Source organism: Leptonychotes weddellii, chromosome X, assembly GCF_054177405.1.
Source record: "Leptonychotes weddellii isolate Sample4059 chromosome X, ASM5417740v2, whole genome shotgun sequence".
NCBI lineage: Eukaryota > Metazoa > Chordata > Mammalia > Carnivora > Phocidae > Leptonychotes > Leptonychotes weddellii.
In genome coordinates, this window is record NC_138385.1 from 88552263 (window position 1) to 88565788 (window position 13526).

At 45.6% G+C, this 13526-nt stretch overlaps 1 protein-coding gene across 6 annotated transcripts in view; it reads left to right on the forward strand.

Annotated features, from left to right (window-relative positions):
* The window catches only part of PCYT1B (phosphate cytidylyltransferase 1B, choline), a 130224-nt gene extending 118317 nt beyond the window's left edge, over positions 1–11907 (forward strand). Inside the window, exons 8-10 of one of the 6 annotated variants that reach the window (XM_031025310.2) lie at positions 7853–7915; positions 10874–10909; positions 11498–11877. In XM_031025310.2, the coding sequence (XP_030881170.1) occupies positions 7853–7915; positions 10874–10909; positions 11498–11563 (165 nt within the window). In that variant the 3' untranslated portion in view covers positions 11564–11877. Of the gene's footprint in view, positions 1–7852 lie in introns of all 6 variants that reach the window. The other 5 variants (XM_031025308.2, XM_031025312.2, XM_031025309.2 and 2 more) reach the window with 5 other exon arrangements.
* The last annotated feature ends 1619 nt before the right edge of the window (positions 11908–13526 follow it).

Here is a 13526-nt window from a genome sequence, read left to right on the forward strand (position 1 = left end):
GTGGGGGAATGGGTTAGCCCAGTGATGGGTATTAAGGAGGGCACGTATTGCATGGAGCACTGGGTGTTACATGCAAACAATGAATCATGGAACACTACATCTCAACTAATGATGTACTGTATGGTGATTAATTAAATTAAATTAAATCAATAAATAAAAATAAAAGTTAGAAAACACTGGGGCGCCTGGGTGGCTCAGTCTGTTGGGCATCTGCCTTCAGCTCAGGTCATGATCCCAGGGTCCTGGGATCGAGCCCAACGTCGAGTTCCCTGCTCTGTGAGGGGACTGCTTCTCCCTCTCCCTCTGCAGCTCCCCCTGCTTGTGGTCTGTCAAATAAATAAATAAAATCTTTAAAAAATGTTAGAAAATACTGTAAGAATAACTACAACAATAATAATCTGTTACTGGTTACACAATATAAAAAGTATGTTAACTGTAACATCAATAACCTAAAATGTAAGTGGGGGGAGAGGGGAGATGAAAGCATAAAGTTTAGAAGTTCTATTGAAGTTAACTTATTATCAGTTTATTTTTTTATTTTTTTATTTAAAGATTTTTATTTATTTATTTGACAGAGAGAAACACAATGAGAGAGGGAACACAAGCAGGGGGAGTGGGAGAGAGAGAAGCAGGCTGATGTGGGGCTCGATCCCAGGACCCTGGGATCATGACCTGAGCCAAAGGCAGACGCTTAATGACTGAGCCACCCAAGCGCCCCTTGTTATCAGTTTAAAATAAGGTGTTATAATTTTAAAATATTTTATGTAAACCTTGTGGTAACCACGAGGGTAAAACCTGTAGTAATTACACAAAAGTACACGATAAAGAAGTCAAACCCTACAGATATCAGAAGACATTGAAACACAAAAAAAGAAAGCAAGATACAGAACAAAGAATAATGGTTCTGTAAAAGTCATAAAAACAATAAAATGGCAAACTAAGTAAGTCCTTACCTATTAATGATTACTTTAAATTGTATTTCATTGGATTAAATTCTCCAATCAATATACATAGGATGGCTGAGTGGATAACATTTGAAAAACATCTAATGATATGTGCCCAGAGAGTCTCACTTTAGTCTTAAAGACACACAGACTGACAGTGAAGGGATGGAAAAAGTTGTTGTAAGCAAATGGTATTCCAAAAAACAAACCAAAAAAGTAGGGGTAGCTATACTTCTATCATACTAAATAGACTTAAATATAAAAATGGTAAAATGAGACAAAGAAGGTCTTTTACAATTATTATTATGCAGTGATAAAGAGGTCAACCCACAGAACAAGTCTTAGCAAATTCAAGACGACTGAAATCATACCAAGTACCTTTTCTGGCCACAGTGGTCTCCAAGTAGAAATCATTAACAGGAGGAAAACTGAAAAATTCATGAATACATGGAAACAAAACAATAGTCTGAATAGCCAAGAGTCAAAGAAGAAATTAAAGGGGAAATAAAAATGTATCTTGACAGAAACAAAAATGGAAACACAATGTACCAAAACTTACGGTATGCAGACAGAACAATTCTAAAAGGGAAGTTCATAGCAATAAATGCCTACCTCAGGAAATAAGTATCTCAACCTAATGCTATGCTTTAGGAACTAAAAAAAAAAAGTGAACACAAAGTTAGGAGAAGGAAGGAAATAATAGAAATTGGGGCAGAAACAAATAAAATGGAGACCAGGAATACAATAGAAAAGACTAACCAAACTAAGAAATGGTTTTTTGAAAAGATAAAATTGACAAATGTTTAGCTAAACCAAGAAAAAAAAATAGAGAGGGCCAAAATCAACAAAATTACAAATGAAAATGAAGAAGTAAATATTACAACTCATGCCACAAAGGATCTTAGGAGGCTACTATGAACAACTATATGCCAACATACTGGAAAACCTAAAGGAAATTGAAAATTCTTAGAAACATACAATCTACCAAGAATGAATCAGAATAAAGTAGAAAATGTGACAGACCAATTATTAGTAAGGAGATTGAATTAGTGATCAAACATCTCCCAAGGAAGGAAGGCCCAGGAACAGACGGCTTCACTGGTAAATTTTACTAAACATTTAAAGAAGAATTAATACAAACCCTTCTCAGACTCCTCAATGTTTGGGAGGAGGGAAGACTCCCAAATTTATTTTATAAGGCCAGCATTACCAAAGCCAGAAAATAACACTAAAAGAAAACTATAGGCCACTATCTCTGATGAATATAGAGGCAAAAATTCTCAATAAAATACTAGTAAACAGGAGGTGCCTGGGTGGCTGTCAGTTGAGTTTCTGACTCTTGGTTTTGGCTGGGGTCATGATCTTGGGGTTATGGGATCAAGCCCCATGTAGGGCTCCGTGTTCAGCAGAGTCTGCTTCCCTTCTTTCTCTGCCCCTCCTCCCACACACACATGCACTCACTCTCTCTCTCTAGAATAAATAAATCTTTAAAAAAATACTAGTAAACAGAGTTCAGCAGCACATTAAAAAGATCCTTCACCATGATCAAGTGGTATTTATTTCTGAGATACAAGTGTGGTTAAACAGATGTAAATCTGTCACTATGATATATCACATTGATAGAAGAAAAAAATTTTATGATCATCTCAATGGACACAGGAAAATCATTGGGCAAAATTCAATAACCATTCATGATAAAACCTCTTAATAAATTAGGTATATAACAAACATACCTCAACATAACAAAAGCTGTAGATGACAAACCCACAGCTAATATGATACTTAATGACAAAAGGTTGAAAGCCTTTCCTCTAAAATAAGGAACAAGACAAGGGTGCCCATTCTCACTCCTCCCATTCAAGATATTACTGAACTCCTAGCCAGAGCAATCAGGCAAGAAAATATGAAAGCCCATCAGAATTGGAAAGGAAGAAGTGAGATTGTCTATTTGCAGATAACATGATTTTATACACAGAAAATCTGACAGACTCCACCAAAGAACTGTTATATCCAATCTACAAATTCAGTGAAGTTGCAGGATACAAAATTAACATACAAAATAAGTAGCATTTTTATATAGTAACAATGAATTATCTGAAAAAGAAATAAACTGATCCCATGTATAATAGCATTGAAAGCAATAAAATACTTAGGAATAAATTTAACCAAGAAGGTGAGAAATCTGTACCCTCAAAACTATAAAATAGTGATGAAAAAAATTTTAGACAGAAATAAATGGAAAGGTATTCCATGTTCACAGATTAGAAGAATATTAATAATGTCCATACCATCCCAAAGCCATCTATAGATTTTTTTTTAAGATTGTATTTATTTATTTGACAGAGAGAGACACAGCGAGAGAGGGAAAAGGGGAGTGGGAGAGGGAGAAGCAGGCTTCCTGCGGAGCAGGGAGCCCGATGCGGGGCTTGATCCCAGGACCCTGGGATCATGACCTGAGCCGAAGGTAGACGCTTAACGACTGAGCCACCCAGGCGCCCCAAAGCCATCTATAGATTAAATGCAATCCCTATCAAGATTCCAATGGAATTTTTCACAGAAACAGAAAAAAACAATCCTAAAATTTATATGGAACCTCAAAAGACCCCAAATACCTGAAGCAATCCTGAGAAAGAACAATGTGGGAGACATCACACTTCTGATTTCAAGCTATATTATAAAGGTATAGTAATCAAAACAGTATAGTACTGGCATAAAAAAAGACACCTAGACCAATGGAACAGATCTGAGAGCTCAGAAATAAACCCATGCAAGGGAGCCAAGAATACTCAACGGAGTAAAGACTGTCTCTTCAACTAATGGTGCTGGGAAAATTGTATATTCACACATAAAAGAATAAAACTAGATCCCTATCTTACACCATGTACCAAAGTTAACTTGAAAAGGATTAAAGATGCCCATGTAAGACCAGAAACCATCAAAATCCTAGAAGAAAACACAGGAGAAAAGCGCCTTTACATGGGTCATGGCAGTGATTTTTTTGGGTAGGACACCTAAAGCACGAATCACAAAAGCAAAAGTAAGTGGGGCTACATCAAACTAAAAAGCGTCTGCACAGCAAAAGGAACCATCAACAAAAGTAAAAGACAACCTTCAGAATGGGAAAAATATGTGCTAACCATGTATCTGATTAAGAGTGAATATCCAAAATATATCAAGAACTCCTACAACTCAATAGTAAAAACTCAAAATAATCCAATGCAAAAATGGGTTAATACCTGAATAGACATTTTTCCAAAGAAGACATCCAAAGGACCAACAAGTATATGAGGAAATGCTCAGCATCACTCATCAGTAGGGAAATGCAAATCAAAACCACAATGACTTATCACCTCACACCAATTAGATTGACTGCCATCAAAAAGACCAGAAATAACAAATGCTGAAGAGGACATGGATTAAAAGGAACACTTGTGCATTGTTGGTGGGATTGTAAATTGGTGTGGCCATGGTGGAAAACAGTATTGAGGTTCCTCAAAAAATTGAAACTGAAACCACCATATATATGATCCAGCAATTTCACTTTGGGGAATATATCCAAAGGAAACAAAAACACTATGTCAAAGTGCTGGGCGCCTGGGTGGCTCAGTTGGTTAAGCGACTGCCTTCGGCTCAGGTCATGATTCTGGAGTCCCGGGATCGAGTCCCACATCAGGCTCCCTGCTCAGCAGGGAGTCTGCTTCTCCCTCTGACCCTCCTCCCTCTCATGCTCTGTCTCTCATTCTCTCTCTCGCAAATAAATAAAATCTTAAAAAAAAAAAAAGTGCTATCTGCATCCCGACATTCATAGCAGCATTATTTACAATGGTCAAGACATGGAAGCAACCTAAGTGTCTATCAGTGGATGGAAGGATAAAGTACAGTATGTGTAGACATTAGTCAACCATTAAAAAGGAGGAAATCCTGCCATTTGTGATAACATGGATGGACCTTGAGGGCATTATGCTAAGTGAAGCAAGTCAGAGAAAAACAAATACATGATCTCACATGTCGGGGGAAAAAAAACAACAACCAGCAACTCAGGGAAAAAGCAATCAGATTTGTGGTTACCAGGGTAAAGATAGGAGTGAAAGAGGGAAAATGAGATGCAGGTGGTCAAAAAGTACAAACTTCCACTTATAAGTAAGTACCAGGGATATAATATACAGCATCAAGACTATAGTTAACATTCCTGTGTGGTATATATGCAAGTTAAGAGAGTAGATAGCAAGAATTCTCATCACAAGGAAAAATACGTATTTTTTATATGAGATGACAGATGTTAACTTACTGTGGTAATGTCACAATATACGTGAGTAAAATCATTACGCTATACACCTTAAACTGCGGTCAATTACATCTCAATAAAACTGGAAAAAAATTTTTTTTACATGTTGGGAAGATAAAAAAAAAAACCCTGTAACAATCTGATATATAAAAAAGGTGTCTCACTTCAGTCCTTCTGTATTTGTTTACTAGTGATGCTGAACACTCTTTATGGGTCGTTTGTCAGTCTTCTGTGCACTGCCTTAACGAGTCATGTGCTCATTTTGTTACAGAACAGTTTTACATTCTTTTTAATTTGTAGGCTCTGTTTATATACTAAGATCCATTATTAAATATTGCAAGAATTTCCCCCTGTGTTTCACTTGCCTTTTACCTTATCTCATGGTGGGTTTTTTTTTCGGTGAGGGTACGTAAGTTTTACACTTTCATATAGCCGAACACCAATCTTTTCTCTCTTTGCTTTTATGCTCCCACCCAAAGGTATCTCTAAAACACAAATCTGATCATACCCCTCCCTTAATGAAAATCTTCCAGGGGCTCTTGGGGCATAAAAGTCCCAGCTCCTCCTGGTGCTCCAGCCCCAGCCTACGGTCAAGCCCATAGGCACTCAGCTTATAGTCCCGCCAAGAATTGTACTCCGCTTGGAAAGTCACCCCTCCACCAGCTCCACAGGCTCCTTCCCACCTCAGCCCCCTCTTCCTGTACATCACTGAAGTCCCAGCTTGGATATGAGCATCTCCTGTATAATAGCACCTGGTCTTCAGGGGGCTCTGTAGTGGTTTGTAAAGTGAGTAACTCAAATGACAAGAAAAGTCTAAAATGGCAAACAGGAGAAATGGCTCTCAGGGCCAGTTTAGGATCACGGGATTGGACTCCTGAGGGGCTGGGGGCGGAGGTTTTGTGACAAGCAAGGGAGAGAAATGAGGGCACAGAGCCCAGGCAGCAGGGGCAGGGTGCTCAGAGGTGGGTGGAATGGAATATGGGTACATGTGGGGGACTGAGCTGCGAGCAGAGAGAAGGGCAGATCAGCGGGCACCAGTGCTAGGCCAGGACGGGGATCCCCATAAAGCTGAAGGACAGTGCCAGGGAGGGGCTCAGTTCTGAAGGCACAGGGCAGTAGTCACTGGAGATCCCCAGCAGGAAAGTCTGTCTCACCACTGAAACCCCTTTTACCCACAGAGTCTCCCACACCAGCACATGACACTGCTGGCTTTCTAGTTTCATAGGCCAGAAACTGGTCACTTGTCTCCTCTTCCTCCCACGCCCCACATCCCGTCTGTCAGCAGTTCCTGGGGGCTGTACCTTCAAAATTTAACCAGACCATGATACTGCATGACTCCATTTAGAAGACATCCTGGAAAAGTCAAAACTGGAGGGACAGAAAAAAGATCTGTTGCCAGAGGCTAGGGGAGGGGGTGACAAAGGATCTCGTGGGGATTGGGTGGCTAATGGAACCCTCCTAATACCCTGACCGTCGTGGCAGTCACACAGCTGCAGGCATTTATCAAAACTCACAGAACCGGAGACTAAAAAGGCTGAGTTTTACTTAAGTCCATTATACCTTACTAAAACTATGGGGAAAAACATCGACCAGGCTCCAACCATTTCTCACCTCATCTCATCCTCTCTGCGATGGGCGTGGTCCAGGGCGCCATCATTCTTCTTACTTGGATTTTCGCTACAGTGGGCTCTTCACCACTCCTGCGCCCCTGCTCTGGCTTCCCTGTGGTCTGGTCCCCACACTGCAGCCAGGGTGGTCCTTTTAAAACCAAAGTCAGAGTTCCTTAGTCTGGGACTCAGAACTTCAGAGGTAAAGGAACTCTCCAGAGGTTTCTCTTCTCACAGTAAAGGCTGAAGTTCTCACATGGCCACCAAGAGCCTACATGACACAGTTTTCTGTCACTCCCCTGGTGACTTCCTCTTAACCCCCTCCCCCATACCCCTCCCCCGCAGGTGACTCCACTCCAGCCACCATGGATGGCCTCCTCGCTCCTCCTTGGACATGCACTGCATGCTCCCTTCTTGGGGTGCTCTGTCTGGAATGTGTTTGCCCCTGATTTCCATTCACATGGGCCCCTCCCTCAGCTTTCAGGTCTTTGCTCAAATAGTATCTTCTTGAGGTCTTCCCTGAGCACCCTCATTACAATTGCTGCCCAGGCGCCCACCCACCTCACACCCCCATTTGCTATAGTCTCGCATTTTTTCTCACAGATCATACTTCCGTCTGACATCCACATATTTTGTTCATTTTGTTTATTGTGTGATTCGTCCTCATGTCAAGGAGGACAGGGACTTCTGTTTTATTTCCTACTGCCCTTCTGTACCTTGGACATTACTATTTGCCTGGGAGAGAATAGACACTCAGTTAAATTTTGTAGCTGGAGTAAAGGCAGGCAAGAGTCCCAAGAACCAGCAGAGATGGTCATCGCTATGTCCACATCTCAGTGCCCCCGAATTTCACTCAGCTGCTCCCCACACATAGTCCTGGACGACATCAACTGTAGGACCAGTCTGTGGGGGCCGGTGTTGTGGGGTGGTGGCTCTCCTTCCTGCCTTCCCTTTTTGTTTCCCTGCCACCTCAGATGGCTAACTTAACAGATGCCTTCTCTCAAATTTCTCTCTAGAAGCAGATGTTCCAGGAGAGGAGTAGCCGGATGCTGCAGGCCTTGTCCCCGAAGCAGAGCCCTGTGAGCAGCCCCACCAGGAGCCGGTCCCCCTCCCGCTCCCCGTCGCCCACCTTCACGTGGCTCCCGAACAAAACCTCACCCCCCTCCTCGCCCAAAGCAGCCTCAGCCTCCATCAGCAGCATGAGTGAGGGAGATGAGGATGAGAAGTAAAGGCTGCCAGCAGACAGCAAGGGCCGCACCACACAGGCTTGGGCGAGGGTGGGGTCACCGGGTGTGCCTGGGTGGGGTTGGAAGGGTAACGGTCGCAGGAGCTGCAGCTCAGCCAAGGGAAGGCCTGGGGACCAGCTCTCCCTCAGTCTCCACTCAGCCTAAGACTTGGGCTCTGCATGGAGGTTTCCAGCCAGACAACCTTTACAAACCTTCTTAGCATCTAGAATCACTCTACTTTAACCTTGCTAAGGAAAGATGCAGGGCACCCCCAGGAGATTTGCACTGAGTCGGGTGTCTTCTGCTTTGGTCCTTACACCCACCCCTACCAAGTCCACCACCCATGGAAGCGGCTGTTCCCTCAATCTGCTACTTCCAGCTCATAAGGGCCCTGCACGTTGCCTCCTACCACCCAAGCTCTGCCAGAATAAAGTTGTTTCCCATAGAGGTGGCAAAGTGCTTCGGAAATAGTCAAGTGAAAGATCAATTCCAATCTTCTCAGTTTAGCCACTGAGACCTGATGTTGCAAATTCTTTGCAGTTCTAGAAATGTGGTGCATAGACAAAGACATGCTTTAGGCCAGATATATAGAAGGTCATCTAGTATGAACCTTAACTTCTTATTTAGAGGACAGTTCTGTCAAGGAGAACACCACAGAAGGCCTAATATGTTCCTGGTTGTACTTTTCATCATTGGTTTGACTTCATGGTTTCCAGAAATTACCTTAATCTGTGGGAAATGCAACAAAGAAAAACATTTTATATGTGTGTATTTATATATGGTTATATATATATATATGTATGTATGTATATATATAAAGAGGAGCTGCTTTGCTTTGGCTCTGAGTTTAGCAGATGGTAAATGTCGCCTGGAGCTTCTCCTTAAAAGATGTTAACTCTGGAATGGCTTTTCCCATTTCTGAGCAGTTAACAATTTCATAGACCTCAAGTACAGTTTGACGTACCAAACCACATAGCACGTATCTGTTCTCTGTATGCTCCAAGTGTGCTATCCAGGGTGTATACCCTATGCAATATGAACATATGGTGGTAACCTTTTACAGTATACGCTCCTGCTCTCACCCTAATCCCCCGCTGAAATGCTTGGTCTAAAGGACTACCTGGTTGCCTTGTGACTTGGGCACTTTGTCAAAAACTCATCCTGGATTCCTGTAGAAATGTCTTGTCCCAACCAGGAAACGAGTATGTTGTTCTCATGGCCTCCCATCGTGTTTTTTGGCTCGAGGGAGGCTCTGAAGAGTTTCCCAGAGCACTGTGGGAACCTCAGTTTGATCTCAGCATTGAAATGGTCTACGTGGTTGTATAGTTATCCCCAGCCCTAGGTTTGCCAAATGGGCTGAAGAGCCTCAGCACTGCTGTTGAGTTGTTTGACGGTACTGTCCGCTAACGACAGGGAGGATAGCCACAGGTGGAGTCAGGGCGTAGAACCACACTCCTAGGTAGATGAGGCATTGCCTGTCTGTGCCAGGAAAGCCAGAGGGAGAGCTGGAGCCTGACTGAGCAGAGGCCCAAACCAGCAATTTGTGGGCAGAGCTCAGCATCTCCTGTGACAGAAACACCCCTTTTCAGAGGCCTTGGGAACCAGCCTTTCTGGGTGACGCGTGGGGCAACCAATGAAGGAAGGTGGCACGTCTTTCCCCCTTGTGTCGGGGTTGAACTACCTCCCTGGCCACCTGGACATAAGTGGTGTTTACTGGGAAGCGAAACCACGAGGCTGAGCTGGCTTGGAACACCCTTGTTCCTGGCACGCTCTCTCCAGGGTTCTCTTGAGCACTCACGTGGGACAAAGAGCTGGCGGGAACGTGGCACGCGAGAAGGAAGCTTTCTGTAGCCAAGACCTAGAGCACTGCTCTGCAGAGGGAACCAGGTCCCAGTTTTGCATTGTGCCCTTCTGCTCGTTCCAGCTGGTTGACACTTGGGGCAGTGCAAGGATAAGCACAGCCAGGCAGGGCGAGGTGGGGAGAACAAGGGCAGAAAAAAGGAGCAAAGAGGGGCCTGGAGAGAGGGAAGGCCATTATCAAAAATCTGTGCTCTCAACCCGTTGCCGGACCTCGCCGGGTAGGGGCAACTATTTTGGGAAGGCCTTTTATGTGCTTATTCCATGGCCCAAGGCAGACAGAGTCGCTCTTAACTTGAATTGTGCTCTGAAGCAAATAACGTGGGGCTCTACCAGGCTGATTCTGTGCTTGCAGGCCTTCCACACCGTACTGACAGGTGTCCCTTGTGAGACTCAGACTCAGTGCCGTCACAGCTGCCGGTGATGGCACGTGACCAACACCTGGTTCATTCCAGGGACGGGCTGAAACCGCGCACAAACCGTTCTAAATCTCACCTTATGTCCCCACCCTGTCCTCTAACAATCCCTCCCCGCTGTCCTGAGGCTATGAGACTACTGAGAAGGAATGGGGGCGGGGATTCTGCAAGCCATCCTGTAACACTCCCGGCCATCGGTGTCTTCCAGCTCCCCCTTTCCAGGAGGAGATGGGGGTGCCCTTCGTTTGGGTCAACCGGTTGACAGTCATGGCCACAAGTGAGTCAGGGCTGGAGTGAGAGATGTACAATCATGTGCAGCCTTAAGAGGCAAGCAGAAGTGACAGGAAGCAAGGAAGTGTCCCTTCTGCCCTAGAAAGGGAAGGAAGCTTTTGACCGAGGACTGCAGAGCAGTACTGAGGGTTGCAGGAGAGGAGGGGGCAGGTGAGGAAGACGGGTGGGCAGCAACAGGCTGGAGGGGAGGGTGTGGGGGAGCAGGGCCTTTCTGCTCCCTTTCAAAGTGTCACTCACCCCCTAACAGGTGAAGAAGGAAGGCTTCCTTTCAGAGACACCCAAGGTTAGTGAACGCCCACGCAGGGTGGGGGTGCCGCGCCCCCGAGCTCCCCGGGGCCACCACTTCTCCGTTCGCTGCCACGTCCTCTACCCAGGGCCCTGAAGTCAAACGTTCACCCTTCCGCCAGCTACAAACACAGGGGAAACTCCAATAGCCTAGTCACACTGAAAGGCCCGTTGCTTGGCAAGCCGCCCCCGTGTGCCAGGACCTTAGAAAAGGCAAGGAGACCAACCTCAAGAGGAGCCACCCTGCGCCCCAAGGCTGCCTTCTGACCTGCTCTGTGGGCTTGCAGGCTTGCTCCAGGCCTCGGGCTGTAGTCACTGTGAGTCCATCCCTTGAGGGAGGGACGGGAAGAGCGTGCATTTGTTTTCTCTTCATCTTCAGGACTTATTTTAGCACCCAGGCATACCCCAGAGAGCGAGCGAGACGGGATGGCCTCACAGACTCAGCTGAATCAGATGAGCCCGGTTGGAGCAGAGAGGTTCCTGTTCCTCAGGCATCCATTCAGCGCTAGTCTAGGCCACCAGTCTTTTTTTTTTTTTTTTTTAAGAATCAGCTCATAAGGCATTTGCAACTTCTACTTCTCTCTAGACTTTTTTTGTTTTGTCACTGCGACGTGTCCTGGGACAAAGCCATAAGAAGAGCATACATACTTAAGACTCTGCTGTACATACAAGACGACGATGACTCGTCTGGGTTCAAGTACGACCTTACTACGCCCAAGCATTTGCTCTGGTGCTGAATAACGCGAACTACTGGAATCAGCCCTCCACCCCTGGCCCCTCGTCCCTCCCCACCCACTCCCGCCCCCCAAGAGAACACAGCATTCCCAACTTGTTTATAAATAAAGGGATGCATAATTGCACTTCGGCTTGTCGCGTTTCCTAAAAGTGTGCTACGGTGTTCCCGTTCATGAACTCCCGCTCGTGGAGGTGGTGGCGGTCCTGCCCGCGCCGTGTCGCGCGGGGCACCGTCCTGCAGGTGCCAAAGGGCCCACACCTGACGGCGAAGCTCGTGAGGAACAGACCCACCTGGAGGGGAGGTCACACTGGGGGGCCCAGTCGGGACCTGGAGTTGGAGGCTCTGGGACCTCGGCCAAACCGCTTCACTTCCGTGGCCTCAGGGTCTGCTTTTGTCAATTGAGGGGGTTGATGGAAATGGCTGCCGAGGTCTTCTCTGGAAAGGTCTCTGAATTTGTGACGCAACCCGCGTCGTCCCTACGCTTCTGCAGCTAGGAAGCTGCCACGACGCGACCACGAGAAAGGCCTTAGCTCTCCCTGGGCAGAAAGCTGGAGAGGGGGCCCGCGCGGCCCCTGGGACCTCCACTCCTGCCGGCTTGCGCGGCCGCGCCCCCGCCTCAGCCTCCACAGGCGCGCGGGCTCCACCCACCTTCCTGATGAAGCCACCTGCCGGCTGCTTCGCACCTGTACCGGAACGGGGGGCGGGGCCCCTCCCGCCACTTGAACGTGGCGGGGGGGAGCGGGGCGGGAAGCGCCTTTGATGAGAGGGAAGCCGATCGATGGGAGTGGAGGCGCTAAATCTCGATCCCAAATGCCAGCAGTGAGGGCCCAGGTTACCGTGCCGGGAAGTGCGAGCAGCCCTCCACCGGCTCAACCGGGGAGTTTCTATTAACTCCACCTGGCGAGCTTTAGCCGCGAAACGACAACAGTTCTAACATTAGCTCTAGAAGAAACAGCCACGCCTGTATCCAGCCAGGGAAGCCATTTAAAAACACAATACCTATTATTCATAGACCATATTACTTGGCTTTGCCACTCAGATCAAACACATTCTTGACAGATCGTAATTACGGTAACAGCTACAGGTTTCTTCTGGACTTCGTGATACCTCGGAAATGTTCTCAACGGAAAAATCCGTTCTAAGGCATAATAAAATTCATATTGAGGGCACGTACTGCATGGAGCACTGGGTGTTATACGAAAACAATGGATCGTGGATCACCACATCAAAAACCAATTATGTATTGTATGGTGACTAACATAACATAATAAAATTAAAAAAATAATAATAAAATTCATATTGAAGAACTCTGATATTTGCCCTGAAGAGAATTAGCTTTTGTTAATAAACAGAACCCCTGGGATAAAAGAAGTACACTATCAAAAATGTTTACACACAAACACACACACGGTCCTCTGGTACTGGAGTCCTCATTGGATGTTGGAGTTGACTGTTTAAGCAACTTCTTCAGGTATTCCGCAGGAGCCCTTAGAAAGACTCCCACCGAGATGCCATTCGGATAAAGCATGACAGTTCATCAGCCCCGAAATACATACCCAGTGATCGAATCCTTTAAGAAATCATCAAGTAAAAACCAATAAACCACCAGTAAAACCTGAAAATATCATTAAGAGCATAAATACCTGTCAGTACTAATTGATCTTTGTTAGGCCCAGCTGCACTGCCATAAACTTACATTCTAAAAAAAAAAAAAAACAAAAAAACCTTATTAGCTGAATCTCAGCAGCTGCTGACCGAATGTGGGAAACTTGAGGAGAAAGCCTTAGTGCAGGGTTGACTTGTCTCCTACAAGCAATTTTTGCTCTCCTTACCTTCATTCTCTCTCTTGGGGGGCAGGGAAAGGAATTGATGTGCCAGG